A 15,640-nucleotide genomic window follows, 5' to 3' on the forward strand; every position below is an offset into this window, starting at 1 on the left:
TGTTGTGAGTTTCTCATTGGAAATTGGAAATACTAGTCTACTAATTAAAACTATTAAATGATCTGGACTTTTAAACCCATTAATTAATCATCTTTTACTTTCTTTCTATGCTTACTGTTCCATTAGTAATGATTTTACCTTAATTACCATTAGATATAATCAAAATTAATTCAAAATGAGTACTCCCTTCATTTTCTTTTAAAAGTTAAAAAAATTGATTTCACACATGTTAACTAAATTATGTTATTTTTAATTAAAAAACAAATATTTTCATAAATTATTATTCATTTAGAACTTGATTTAAACACATCTTTTATTAAACATAAGGTATTTTAAACATAGTCTCATTAAATAAGATAAAAGTAGTTAAACTTTATTTATATTAAAAAAATTGAACTTTTTTTTTTGCTTATAAAAGAAAATGAAGGGAGTAATATTTTTTTATTTCAAAACAAAAATAAGTCATTAATTTGAATGGTATTTAATTTCTTTTAATAAGAACTTAATTTGAATTTTGAGAATGTAAAAACTGTGGTTGGAACTTCATACTAATATCATAATAATAAAAAAATTATAAATATTGTATAAAAATAAATGTTATTTTAATTTTTAGATATAATATTAACTGCCTTTTCCCATTTACATCCTTAGTAATATTTACGAAGAACAATAGAAACTATAAATGAATTATAGATGGTAAGATTAAATGTATAAAATTACTGCTGTCTCCACATTCAATATAAGTAAAAGTAATAAATTTTTCCACTGTTGTTAGGTATATTCACAAGGAAAAGGATTCACACCAGTTGTATGGTGATTTGTGGTGGTCCACGGTGAGCGACTTCAGTGGCACCTACAAAAACTCGAATGATCAAATCAGTATATGAATGAGAGAATAGACAATGAGTAAAAATTGTAACTGTTATTTCTATAGGTACCTGTTGTTTATGTTTAAAAAATAATATAACTCTAGCTTAGGTATGGAAACACAACTAAAGATATCATTTTAAAATAAAATGGTCTGACTTAGTTGGTGATAGAGAGATTAGTGGAGTACCAAATAAAAAATCTTAAATAATTCTTGATTATATAAAAAAAAACATGCCTCAAATAAAATAATTGAACTTAAATTTTAATTGATACACAAGTATCAATTTTTTTTTAAATATATATATATATATAAAGTATAGGTAATTTAAGAATTCCTTAAAATTATATCAGAAACAAATATATATAAGTTGTTTAAATATACTATGACATTGTGAGAAGGGCCGGTTAATAAAACATAACAGACTCAAATAAGTTACTTAAATTTGTATATTTGTACTCGTTAGAGATGATTTAATAATTTATAGTCATAGACTAAAATTTTTGTGTCAGTTTATATTGTGTTTAATCATATGGAATTACATTAAGAAGCCCGAGAACATATAAACAAACACATACCTAATGAACTAACATGTTTTTTTATGCAAAACTTATATCATTACTCAGAAACAGGCAACAGTCTTATGTCATTACAAGCAATAGATAATAATCGGGGAGGAGTATCCTCTATCCAATATTGTTCCTTCAAAACAGAAGCTAACTGAGCTTAAGCATGAGCAACTCTATTTGAATTTCTATGTGCAAAAACAAGAGTGTAAATTTTGAACCTAGTGTGTATCATTAATTATACCAGCAAAATAACTCCTACTCTTTCTCCTCTAGTTCCATTCATTCACCAACCTTTGACAATCTGATTCATATTGGAGACTATAAAAAGAGAGATTGAGAGTAGTCTCAAATGCCCATTTGAAAAGCAAAAGCTTCAGCAATATGGGGTTCATAAAAACAGGAATCAACAGGGAATCCACAGCCAGGACTTTCCCATTATGGTCTCAGAAAATAACTGCCAGCCCTATTCTTCTATTCTGTTTTGGAGAAGCATCAAAATTGACCTTAATAACTTTCTCTGCGGGTCTTTTTTCAGCCTTGAGATCTCTGATTTTTCCTCTGCACAATATGGTTGTTTGGAATCAGAAAAGGCTAGGCCTTCTCCAAAGTATACTGAAGAGGAAATTTCTTTCTATTGAACCCCCATTGGTTCCTTTCATACCATATAACCCAAATAAGTTCACTGATCCTTCCCAAAAAATCTGCATCACCAACCTGCGTGCAACCCACTATCCAAGCAACAAAAGAAGAATCATCTTGGGCCTGGATTCTTCCCCCTAAACTCGATGCAAACCAGATTTTGTTAACCTCCCAACACAGCAGGAGCATGAACCACTGTTTCTTATCTCATACCACACCTAGGACAAAACGTTGTGTCAACTTCCATCCCTCTTCATTAATTTGTTTGTTCCTTCTTAAATTCAACCCACGAAAATGATACTAAGATTTAGCATGTACGTCTTGCAGTGATTAGGGATGAGAATAGGTTGTGCCGTCTGACAGCAAAACGTACATGTGAAACCATTTTTATTTTTTTTAGTTTAGGACTTGATAAAAGTTGAAGATTTAAGCTTTTTAAGTTCAAACCACTTCCAAACAATACCAAGGTATAAATATGACCAACAGTGCATATTAAATCATGTAAGAACATCCTACATGCAATAATAACACTCATGATATAGTAGCCATATTTTTGTGTAGCATTTACACTGAAAAATAAAATAGCAAGATAAGATATTTATGCGCCAAAAATGAACATTTCAATATCATAAATCACATAGAAGAAACTTTTAAACACCAAATCACACTCAAGACAACACATGCAATAGGATATTAAAAAAAAAGGGTCTAGGATAATCTTCTCTTACCCTTGAAGTACTCCTGAAAAGGAGAGAAAACTCGAGAAAAGTATGAATCTTCCAACAAAATGTTCCATTTTTACCAGACCACCATCCAAACTTCTTGGAGTAAAAGGGAGATGAAAAAAATGAGAGAAGATGATAAAAAGAAGAGAGACACGGTTTGAATAAGAGAAGGAGAAAAAAGGTTGAGAAGAAGCTCAACAAATTGGAGAAATGTGGGGGATCTTAGTCTTGCAAAGTGGAAAGGGCTTTGAAGCTCAAATTGGTTTCTAAGAGGAAAAATAATAAGGGTGACAGAGAAGGGCTACAGGTTTGTCCAAGAAAGGATATGAGAAAAATGATAAGTGAGCCAATAGTAAGAACACTTGTTGGTTTTAGGGTTTTGGGGCCTAAAAAAATAATAGGCATTGGGAACCATTTAGGGTCCTCCCTCCCCTTGGTAAATCCACAACAACACTAGGGAGCCATTGAGTCTCATAATTCAAATAATCTCATTTCTAGTGTGTGTGAAAGAGTATGGAAGTGATGGAAAAAAGTGAGATTTCATTTTAGAGAAAGTTCTTTAACTAATTGGGTTTAATGTTTTTAATGATCAAATTATCATGTTAATGACATGGAAGGACTAATTAGTCATTAATCATGTTTCTTTTAAAGTTAAATCAACCCTTTTTCTATATTTCTCTGTAATCCCTCATTCGAGTTAACTGTACCTATAATTACTAAAACTACTACTATGTAATCCCTCGTTCGAGTTAACTTTAAAATAACACCCAATAATTATAATACATTTTACGTCTAGCTAGCAATCATTATACTATTAAGCATCTCTAATTTAAAACCATCCTGTAAATCTAAATGTTCCTGGAAGTTACCTCTATTCGCTCATCCGACTAGGACCTTACATTGCACAACCAGTATATATATATATATATATATATATAAAAAGCTTATGAGAGATATGGGCCATGTAGCTAGCTTGAGATAGAAACAATCACTTATCTCACCCTATTAGGAATGAAAGAAATGAACGATAGTTTTTGAATTCATTCAACTCATTCATTAATCAAAGTATTACAAAGTTGATATATTTATACAAAGATAGAAAATAACTAACTTGAATAACCAACACTAACTTATTCAAATAACTTCTAGTAACTATAACTTGAGTAACCAACTAATTTACTCAAATAACTTCTAGTAACTAACTAAATTAATTTTGTCTAATATCCCCCCGTAAGCTAAAATGTGTTGAAAACACTTCTAGCTTGGAGAATACAATACATCAACATTAAAGAAGAAATATAAAAGAAAAAAAAATCTGAAAACATGAAATATAGCGAAACATGTCGGAAATACATTGGTCAAAATAAAAAACTTCGAGAAATTTTCGACCAACTTCGACGACTTCCAAGAGTCCAAAGCAAGCATCAAAGCTTGTTGGCAAAAACTTTGATGACGAAGGACAAGAAATTGTAACCGACACGCTTGAAGAGGTACCACAATGCGGTGGCATAAACGAGCACTGCAACCGCTCCACGCCAATTCATCCACAACACCACATCAACAACTAAGCCTTTGCCGAGAACACGATGAAAGGATGAGAAACTAAGGCAATGTCAAGATTGTCAGAAGAATGAAGAATGAAGGGGTTAGAATCATCAATGGCAGCCATGGTCATGAGAGAAAAAAAAGAACCAACCAGACATTCGAAAGGTCCCCTTAGAAAACCTACCCAGTTATATAAGAACTTAATCATCAATGACATCCATGGCCATGAGAGGAAAAAAAAAGAACCAACCAAGCATCTGAAAGGTCCCCTTAAAAAAACGATGCATAAGGGGGTGGTCTACCCAGTTATATAAGAACTTAATCATCAATGACATCCATGGCCATGAGAGGAAAAAAAAACCAATCAGACATCCGAAAGGCCTCCTTAAAAAATGATTCATAAGGGAATGGTCTACCTTGTTATATAAGAACTGAATCATCCTTGTGAACCACCCGATGTGGAACTCACAACACGCCCCCTCGAGTCAGGGCTCGACGTCACAAAGCGAGGGCTAACAGCACTATCTACACTACCGGGTAGAACCATAAATAGTTTCAATAAGAAGCAAGAGACACATAAGCAAAAACTTTTGATACCATATTAGAAATGAAAGAAATGAACGATAGTTTTGAATTTATTCATTAATCAAAGTATTACAAAGTTGATATATTTATATAAAGATAAAAAAAATAACTAACTTGAATAATCAACATTAACTTACTCAAATAACTTCTAATAATTATAACTTGAGTAACCAACTAATTTACTCAAATAACTTCTAGTAACTAACTAAATTATTTTTATGTCTACTACACCCCCGAAAGAAATTAAACTCGTTTATATCTATATATTAATTGAAAACACATGCGTGCATGCAACATAGTGCTTGGAACAAATTAACTAGACAAAAACATGAAAGATTCAAAGTTTGTTGGAGTTTTGGAAACCATACACCAATAAAATAAACACCGTATCCACATAATTAACTTAATGTAGTCAACATCAAAGGGATGGTAGATCACTATTTCAGGGAAGCTAATCGTCATCAAGTTTTTTTATATTGCGCCAAGTAATTACCTCGAGCAGGTTATGTGATCTTCAATGTCTATGATTAAGTAATTTAAATATAAATTTGGGCCAATGTTTAAAAATAAAATATAAAAAAATGAATACGGTGACGCAATGTTGTTACCCAGTTCCGCACAATGCAATTAATAATTAGGGCTCGAAACGCGAAGTAAGACCATGCATATTTTTTATTTAGAGAATGCATCTCTCACAATAGCAATATTGTTTCCCATTTTTTTTTTAATTCCATTGATTTAAAATAGAGTTGGGTATAATAGATGTCCAATAGATGCAATACAAGGAGGCAACATTATAATAAATTATTTATCATGCATGTGAATAATAACTCTCATTCCTATAAATAGTAAAAATGGAGCTGACTTTTGTATATATGATCTCAACGAGAATATGCTAATATTTAAAATTAAAAAAAAAAGGAGAAAAAGAATGAACTAAAATAGCATTTGACTTAAATCATACAGTGTTAGATGGAGGGTTGATGAATTTTGGCACCTGATTTTCAAAGTATTTTGAATACATGATATTGCCAGGGATCTAGCTAGCTAGGTGGCATACTCAGCAACCTTCACCTTGCTTGCTGCGAAGGACAAAATAAAATGAGATATCGCTGACTTCATTTGTGGTAAAGTTTAATGACACCTGTCACGGATTTTGTTTTACTCGTTAGAGAGGTCCCTACAACTAGTACTACCATGGAAAATTGGCCTCTTATTCATGGACACGTGTTCAAGAAGGTAACACATCATCATCATCCAATAATATTATGTACATTATACAAATAAGTTATTTATATATAATAGTTAACATAATTTGAATAACAAAGAAAAAAATCAAAATTTTGAGAATCGACAAAACTACCAAATTCAAATACTAGCTATTTCTTCAAAAGGAAAAATACTAGCTAGTTATTAAGTAAGGAATGTTTTGTTTACCGCAAGGAATTAATTCTTTTTAGTTATGTACACTTTCTAAATATAAATTTTGTAATAAAGATTAATTTAAATACATGTGTTAAATTCTACCTAGCTGGTTTATAAAATAATTTGGCACTGATATGCCATGTATTTCAAGAAGAATATAGGAATTAATGGATTTTTGTGTAAAAAAAATAAATAATAGAATTGAAATGCAAATGAGGGGGAAGTTTGTGAGCAAAGGGCGCCATTTTTCTGACCTTAGTCATCCAACGTCACGCATACATCAGAATCAAAAGAAAGAAAAATGAAGAAAAAAGATGTTCTTTTTACAATATATATAATTCATCTTGTTACACATTTTTGTCTCCTATAATGATTGGTAGAGACATAAGTATTTCCCTTTAACCCTTATTATACGTACCAATGTTATCTATCGGTTTGGTCTCTATACCTTAACCCATGTAAAAATTTAAGCTTATTTTTGCTTTCTCTCAACTTTTCCCTTCACACCCTTGTAAAAATTTGATATATACACAACATCAGTCAAACGAAACCTCAACGAAGCAGTGTAATGAAAGAGAAACAGTAGGCATATTTTCTGCAAATGTTGTTAAGGGGACTTAACAACCGTACCGTCCACTATTATCCCGCACAATACATGCAAACAAAGGTCAAACTCAAGAGTTCAAAAATCGTTTTCTCAACCTGATCTCTTCACTGGTAATTTTACAATGGAAAAGGTCAACTCCCTTGCATGTCCTTTTCATTTTTGAATTTGATTAACCCCCTTCTGACCTAATGTCACGTGCCACGGTTCATGTGCCAATGCCACAAAAGTAGATATATGGATGTAACTGAAAATCTAGAAACAATACCATATTCTACATTTCTTAATATTTTTTTACTAAAAAAAATATTAATTGTTAATTTATTATTGTTTTTTAAATAGTAGAGATTGAATTCTCCATTTTTTTTAATCATTTAACAAATCTTATATCTTCACTTGTCTCTTCTCTTATGATGTGGGTTTGAGAGTCTAAAACAACTCTATAATACTACTTTGTAAAGTTAATAAAGACTTAAGTTGTCCTTCACATTTTTTTAACAAAAATTAGAGAGGTTGGATGAAAAGTACGGACATCCCAATTATGTTATGATTCATCTATCAACCATCAAAGTCTCTCTCTCTCTGCAAGAAATTATCATTTATTTATATATTTTATATTGATACTATAGTTTTCTCTTATTTATATACTTATTTTAATATCTTATCACCATCTCAGTCCAATGTTAGATTTGAACTTTTCTCTTATAACTTTGATCTTTGCGTGTTTACTTTATGTTTCAATTCCAATGTTATAACTAACCAGTGTATGTTTGGTTCAGCGTAAAAAAAAAAACACAGATCCTTAACGTGAAAGCCTAAAACTACATAGGGTAACTTTTATAATGAAGTGAGACTTCAATGTGAATTTTGCTGACATGCTCTTATCATACAATCAAAATTAGTCCTTACAATAAAAAGTGAGGCATTACTTTTCGTTAATGTATCAATATCAATGCATATAACTTATATATATATATATAGCAGTAAATCGTCAATGCAATTTACTGTATGTATGTATGTATTTTAGACGTATACAACGCATACGATCAAGCGTATCATTGCTTAGAGAGAGACATGTGTCACATGGCCGGCGCCAAATACTTTTGACTTGGAACATCTAACACTGCTTTCCTCTGCTATAAAAACACTGGTCGTCTCAGCCATCACGACAAGCAACAGAAACGAATCACTTTTGTGTATCAGTAGTCAGAACCCTCTTTCTGTCATTTGCAATAAGACATATTAAGCTAGTTACCCTTTTGGCTTTTAGGAACCATCCTACACCATACTTCACTTTTCATCTATTTAGTTTGAAAATGGGAAGAGCTCCTTGTTGTGACGAGAATGGACTCAAGAAGGGTCCATGGACACCAGAGGAAGACCTTAAACTCACCAACTACATTCAGATTCATGGACCAGGCAATTGGCGATCCCTCCCTAAAAATGCTGGTAGATGTTCTTATTTCCTTCTCCCTACGCTTCCCATTGTTTTGAAATAGGAAAGATTTGAGGCCTGTCACATTAATTTTAAAAGACAAACTATATCATTAATTTTTGTTCCAAAAAAATGTAAATGTTGATCAATATATAGCCTATTTGGTTATATGATGTGATTTTCCATGGATGTGATTTTCCATGGATGTGATTTTAAGAAGCTAATAGTAAAAATTTCAATGTCTCAAACATGATTATATTTACTACTAAGTTCTCAGTAGGTTTTCAAACATGGTATTAGTCATTTTTGCATCTTAACACAAAAATAAATGTTTCACATTTTCTCAACATTTTCACGGTTCTGTTGTTCTATCTACTAATTAAGGTATATCATTATTTAGTATTTACTAACATATTGATTATGTTACTTAATTACAGGCCTACGAAGGTGTGGCAAGAGTTGCCGCCTTCGATGGACAAATTACCTGAGACCCGATATAAAGAGAGGAAGATTCTCCTTAGAAGAAGAAGATGTTATCATTCAGTTGCACAGTATCTTGGGAAACAAGTAAGAGAAGCCTATGACACCATTTTCCTTCATTTATCACAATCTTCCTAATTTAAAAAACTAAGCTTCAATATGAGGTTGTTTTATACTAATTGCTAATCGATATGGTTAATTTATGCATGGCTTATTTAGATGGTCAGCTATAGCAGCTAGGTTGCCAGGAAGAACTGACAACGAAATAAAGAACTATTGGAACACCCACATTAGGAAGAGGCTACTTCGAATGGGAATTGACCCAGTCACACATACCCCACGCCTTGACCTACTTGACATGTCCTCTATTTTAAGGTCAATGTTGGGTAACCCCTCCCTTTTGAACATGCAAGGCTTATTAGGTGCACAAGTTTTGATGAACCAAGGGTTGTTAAAGCTGGCTTCCACAGCCTCTCTTCTATCAACAATTAACAATGATGAAAACCCAAATTTGGCTTCACAGAATTTTGTACATAGCCAAGTTGCTACCACCCCACCATCATTAGACTCAACTCAGTTTCAATTTCAAATGCCAACTAATCAGACAAACAATGTGGAAGTGGAAGGATTCTTGGGCACCGTGACGAACTTGAGCTGTTCAAGTTCTCCTTCGGGTGATGATAAGATTAACCTTGTTTTGCAACAAAAAAACCAAGTTGATTTGTTAGGGAACCATGATGTTTTGGTGCACTCTCTTTACAATGCAAAAAACCAAAATATGGGGTGTGATTCAGTTATGCGTACGCCTGTGTCAAGTCCAAACCGGTTGAACTCATCATCCAACTATGTGAAAAGTGGCACGGAGGAAGAGAGGGAGAGCTTTTGCAGTGACTTGTTCGAGTTTGAAATTCCAGAGAGTTTGGACTTTGCTGATATTTTTTGCAATGTCCCATATACACCAATAAATTGATACACATGTTAGTATATTTATAGTTATCTGAAGATGTGGCTAGTGTTTCCCCTTTTAGATGCATTGCATGTATATATATGTATCGAGTTTTGTAGTTGAATTTTGTTGTTGATACAATTGGACGTCCCTCGGTTTGTATTCAAATTAAGTTTCAACCATAATATTTTTATTTTTTATTTTAATGACCGATTTGACCGTCTATTCCAATTTTAAAGACTAACTTAATTGATAGTAATACATAATTTTAGATACTATTTTAGGCTATTGCTATTTCCAAGTTCCTTAACCTTAATTGTTAATACACTCCCCTTTTAATTTTTTTTTCCAAAACAGCCCCAAAAAATACACTCCCCTTTTAATTTTTTTTTTTCCAAAACTGCCTCCAAAAAATGCACTCCTCTTCATCTCTCCATAAGTCTCTATTTGATGAAAGAAGGCTTCATCTTGGAAGATTAATCGGTGGTGACAATTTTTCGAAGAACTTATGTTATGAGATTCATACTCTCTCCCTGAGTCTTTTGTGGTTTGATTCAAAATTAATAGAGCCTTCTTCTTCTCTACTTTATCCCTTGACTAAAAGTGTAAAGGAGGTACAAGATGTTGCATCATGGCCACGAGAAGCGAAATTGGTGCAATTTTTTAGCTTTAGCTAAAGAAGCCGGATAAATTTTTGCACTGTTGTTGGGGTTTTTCCGGAAGCAAATTTGTGTGGGTGTGTGGTTTGATGGTTTTTCTTGATTTGAAGTAAGCTGGGTGTGTTAGTTAATTGATTAATGAAGAAAGGATTTTATTTATTACAATCACTGGACCAATTTTTGGAATGCACTGGACAATAATTCTGAACACAAATTAGTGATTTCGATAAATTTTGATGGAGAACCTAAGCACACACAAAATTGAATATTTCTTTCTTAATAGGATTTATTAATGATTGTGATTTGATCTCATATGGAGTGTGCACAAGTATAACTACATTTTTTGGGATAATGTTGGAAAAAAATTAAAAGGATAGTGTATTTTTTTGAAACCGGACAATTGTGAAAAAAAAAATTAAAAAAGAGAGTGTCTAAGCAAAGAGGAATAGTGGATATAGCAGCTGCCCTATTTTATCATCATATTAATTTTATGGACCAATTAAATTTATCATTATAATTTAAAACAAGGCTTGCCCAGAGATGTTTAGTGCTGTGAGATGTTTAGTGTCTTGGGCGGAACCAAAAAAAATTGTTGTCATAATTATTTAAATGTTTTATTTCTTACATTTTTTCCATAAAAATTATTAATAATATGTTCGTAATAAAAAAATTAAAAATCATTTTTGATAAAAAAAAAATTATTTAATCTATCGTGGAACATAGTAGATCACAAACATGCATGATTTTAATGATTTTAATTTTGATAAATTTGAAAAATCAAGTTTTATAATATTAAGAAATTCATCAAAATTAAACCTCTTTTGATAACATGAATAATTAATAGTATTATTCTATAAGGCATACATGCATGTGAAAACACAATTAAATGTCTTGAAAGAGCTTAATATCATAAAACTTGATTCTGATTCTATTGTCAAATTTTTTTAATGAATTTTAATTTTTCAAATAAGATCATAAGAATGATCATATTTTAAAGAAGTTTTAATTTTTAGTATTTTTTATGCTCATATTTAATCTCTTTTCATATTTTGCGATCCAACTTACCATAATCAGTTCTTCATCCGTTGGCATTATATAAAAAAATATTTTAATATTTATATAAATGTAATAAAATTTGGTGTTCCTTAAAAAGATGTGATTCGGCGGTGGTTACCTTGAGCGTACTCAGTAACAAAACTGAGTTAAAGGACTACTCTTCACATTTTACGTAACACTCCATTTTATTTTTGAGGATGACGATTTAAGTCTAACTCAAACCTTTACCTCATTTTATTGGGCCATCATTTCCCAAATCGGTGCAATAAAAGATGGCAACGCAGATATAAATTCATTTTATGCAATGAATATAAAAATCAACCTCACGATAAACAAAGCTTCAAGTCTTTGAAAGCCCGAATTCGATCAAATCTTGTACTTGGAAGATAGAATGGCCAAAAAACATAAGGAATTTTCCGTAGGAATTGACCTTGGTATAACCTACTTGTGTGTTGCAGTATGGCAGGAGCAACACTGTCTTTGGTATATTTATTTCCTGCTTTTAATTACTATGTATGCTTTGTCTTTAAAATTTTAGTTGAACAACTGAATGGCGAGAGATTTCTTCTATTTAACTTTTTGTAGCTGCTAAGAGGTTAATTGGTAGGAAATACAGTGATCCTGTTGTTCAAAAAGACAAAAAGTTGTGGCCATTCAACGTTGTTGTTGGTGTCAATGACAAACCTATGATTGTGGTTAAGTATAAGGGTGAGAAAAAACGCCTTTGTGCTGAGGAAGTATCATCTATGATCCTCGTTAAAATGCGGGAGGTTGCAGAGGCATATTTGAAATCCCATGTGAAGAATGCTGTTGTCACTGTTCCTGCCTATTTTAACTACTCTCAGCGAAAACCCACCAAAGATGCTGGTGCTATTGCTGGCCTTAATTTCATGCGAATAATCAATGAAACCATAGCTACTGCTATAGCATATGGCCTTGAAAAGAGAACTAATTGTGTCGAAAAGCGAAACATTTTCATATTTTATCTTGGTGGTGGAACTTTTGATGTGTCTCTCCTTACCATTAAGGACAAAGACTTCAAAGTTAAGGCCACTGCTGGAGACACTCATCTTGGAGGAGAAGACTTTGACAACAGAATGGTGAACTACATGGTACATGAATTCAAGAGGAAGAATAAAGTGGACATTAGTGGCAACCCAAAAGCCCGGAGGAGGTTGAGAACTGCATGCGAGAGGGCAAAAAGGGTACTCTCACATCTTGTTACCACTGACATTGATGTGGATCCTTTGTTTCAGGGCTTTGACTTTTGCTTCCCAATTAATCACTCGTACAAAGTTTGAGGAAATCAATATGGAGCTCTTTCAAAAGTGTATGGAGATAGTAAATAGTTTTCTTACTTATGCTAATATGAACAAGAGAGATGTGCATGATGTTGTCCTTGTTGGTGGGTCTTCTAGGATTCCCAAAGTGCAACATTTATTGCAGAATTTCTTCGAGGGAAAGCATCTATGCAAGAGCATCAACCTTGATGAGGCAGATGCTTATGGTGAAGCTGTGCAGGCTATTTTGTTGGGGGAGTAAAGATGGGAGAAAATTATGGATCTTCTCGTCACTTAGTGTTCAATTTTTTTTATTTCTACTCAATACGGGACATTTATATTTCAACAATCTTCCCCTCAAATGTCTTTTCTACATGATTGTCTCCCGAGTGAAAATCATTATCATCCATGAGTATTCTATAGCAGCCATTAGAGGTGATGACCAGGAAGATGAAATTGAAGTGTTTGAAGGTTATTTGGAGGAGCATGAGAGCCACTTTGAGCGCGTCATTGGCAACTTTGGTTATGTGTATTTTTTAGTTCATGATTTTTGTGTTGCTGATTTGTCGTTTTTGTCTGTGACAAATACAAACTTTTTTAAGGGTGTTATTTAAACAATGTTTGAAGTTTAATATGTTTGTGCGGGACATGTTTAAATTTTTACCGTGGTTGACTTTGCCAGTCATTGTACATGATCTATTGCTGGATTGATCCTTGGACTAGTTGATACATCATGTGCTAAATGAAATGCTAGTAAATGACACATTAGAGGTGTATATATATAGTTGAGTGCCTGCTTGGTTTTACATTGAATTTTTTATAATCACATTGAAATATCACTTTATGTTTATGTGATTCCAGGTGCATATATGTTTGAATTAAAATAATTTTAATTAATTTTTGTGTTAAATTAAAAAAATTACTTAATTTTTTAACTAATTTACCGAATGATTGCCACTGCACTTACCCTTGCATTCTTTCACGTGTCTTCTCTCTCTCACCCTTCAACACTATTTCCCCTCAAAATCCAGCACGCTTTTACATACGGTAGAGGAGCATAAAATCAACATGTTTTTACAAGAGAAGCACAAGCTCCTCTGATTTTATTTTCAAGTTCTCTTTTTTTTTCTTATTAAAAAGTCTTATATTTTTTAAAGCTCTGAAATTGTGTTGAAAAAAAATCATTTGTTGATTAAAAAGTATTAAGAATGTCACGACTAGTATTAAGAATGTCACAATGGGCAAATATGGATTCTTGTCACCAGTCGCTGCAGTCTATCGTGGCAGCTGAGGTAATGAAATTAGAATAGAAATAGGATTTAGGTCCATGTTTAGCAAAAGATAAAGTGAAAATACTTATCTAATAAAAATATATATCCTTTAAGACAAAAGGTTATCAAGCAAATAGGAATGCTATCAAGCAAAAAGCAAAAGCAAATCTACTATGTTGAGCCTATACATTTTTTTTTCATCTTCATTCTTCTCCTTTATGTTTGGCAATTATTTTTTTTGTTATTGTATTGCTATATGATTTTCTTTTTTCTGATGTCCTCTTGCTTTTAGAACTCCTTAATTGATTTACAAAATACAAAAGGATAATTTACTTTGTTACATAATTACTCTTATTTGGAATTGAAAAAGCAAAATTAAAGAGAAAGAGGATGAGAAACCTAAAAGTGCTTTGATCCTTTGAATTACACGAAATCATAAAGTCATTATTGCTTTGTTTAAAGTTAAAGACTTCAAAGTGGCTACATGAAGGGGAAAAAACACTCCAAAATGGTGTCCAGTTGGATTTGCACAAACTATTTTAAAAGTGTTCTCCAACATATGGCTTTGATAAGATCCTCGTTAATTAGTACCTTATGATTTCAGCAATTTAGGTATAACCCTTCATTAAATCTATGATCAAAAGATAAAAAAAAAAATTGACTTAATTATACAATTCGAGTTCCTCAATCAAAAGATTAACACAATGATATAAGAATCCATTATATCTATATGTGAAGAAAGATCTATTTAATTATATAATTTGTATTTAAATCTTTTCGTATATAAAATTTTCTTAGATAAACAACATTAGAATTAACCACTCATCTAATGAAGAATACATATGATTTTTAACAAAAAAAAATACAACTCAAGCTCGTCACAGCCGCAAGCATGTAAAGTTCAATACTTCAATTAGTTCAAGTTCAAAAGGTACTATAATTTTTTTTTCTTGTGGTCATGGGCAAAAGCCTTACAATATTGCACTGACAAGCTTTTTCACATGCTAGTTGCTATGCTATACAATGAAACTTGATTGAGGTTGATATCATAAACAAGACACAATTGGAGGAGGGCTTTTTTGCACGTGCACTAGCGTGTGAGTGAGTAAGACTAAAAAAGGCAATCATACTCATAATTCATGTATGAATGAATGAATATTCATTACGCTTACGCTTCTTCATATGCTTTGCTGCGCAAGCAAAATAATTGGGCTCAACCAAACAAAACCCAGCATTTTTATGAATTAGCAGAAGATATACATGGGCCCAGAAACCTCAATTTGTAATTTAAAACACCATGATTGCACCTTTTTCGTTCTACTTTTGGGCTCAATTACCGACGATGGAGCTAGCTAGCAAACCAAACCATTCTCCTTTTAGAACCCAATCCGATCTACTATAATAATGCCATTCTTTTTAAGTTTTTATTGACTAGTAAAATGGATGAGATATGGCAAACAAATGTTCATACAAGTGTTAATAATTTATATTCTTTAATCAAATGATTCAGAATTTAAATCTTAATTTTAGATATAAAATAAATTATTTTAAGA

The 15,640-nt window shown here is 32.1% G+C and overlaps 1 protein-coding gene and 1 pseudogene across 1 annotated transcript; both read left to right on the forward strand.

Moving 5' to 3' along the window:
* The first annotated feature begins 8,276 nt into the window (after window positions 1-8,276).
* On the forward strand, window positions 8,277-9,845 carry LOC100817731 (transcription factor MYB41). The gene is made up of 3 exons (XM_003526248.3): window positions 8,277-8,409; window positions 8,833-8,962; window positions 9,095-9,845. The coding sequence occupies exons 1-3, from the start codon at window positions 8,277-8,279 to the stop codon at window positions 9,843-9,845; spliced, it is 1,014 nt and encodes a 337-aa protein (XP_003526296.1).
* A 2,082-nt stretch (window positions 9,846-11,927) lies between these two features.
* Window positions 11,928-13,078, forward strand: LOC100818262 (heat shock cognate 70 kDa protein-like; annotated as a pseudogene).
* Window positions 13,079-15,640: the final 2,562 nt, after the last annotated feature.

The sequence above is a fragment of the Glycine max genome, chromosome 6, assembly GCF_000004515.6.
Source record: "Glycine max cultivar Williams 82 chromosome 6, Glycine_max_v4.0, whole genome shotgun sequence".
Taxonomy (NCBI): Eukaryota; Viridiplantae; Streptophyta; class Magnoliopsida; order Fabales; family Fabaceae; genus Glycine; species Glycine max.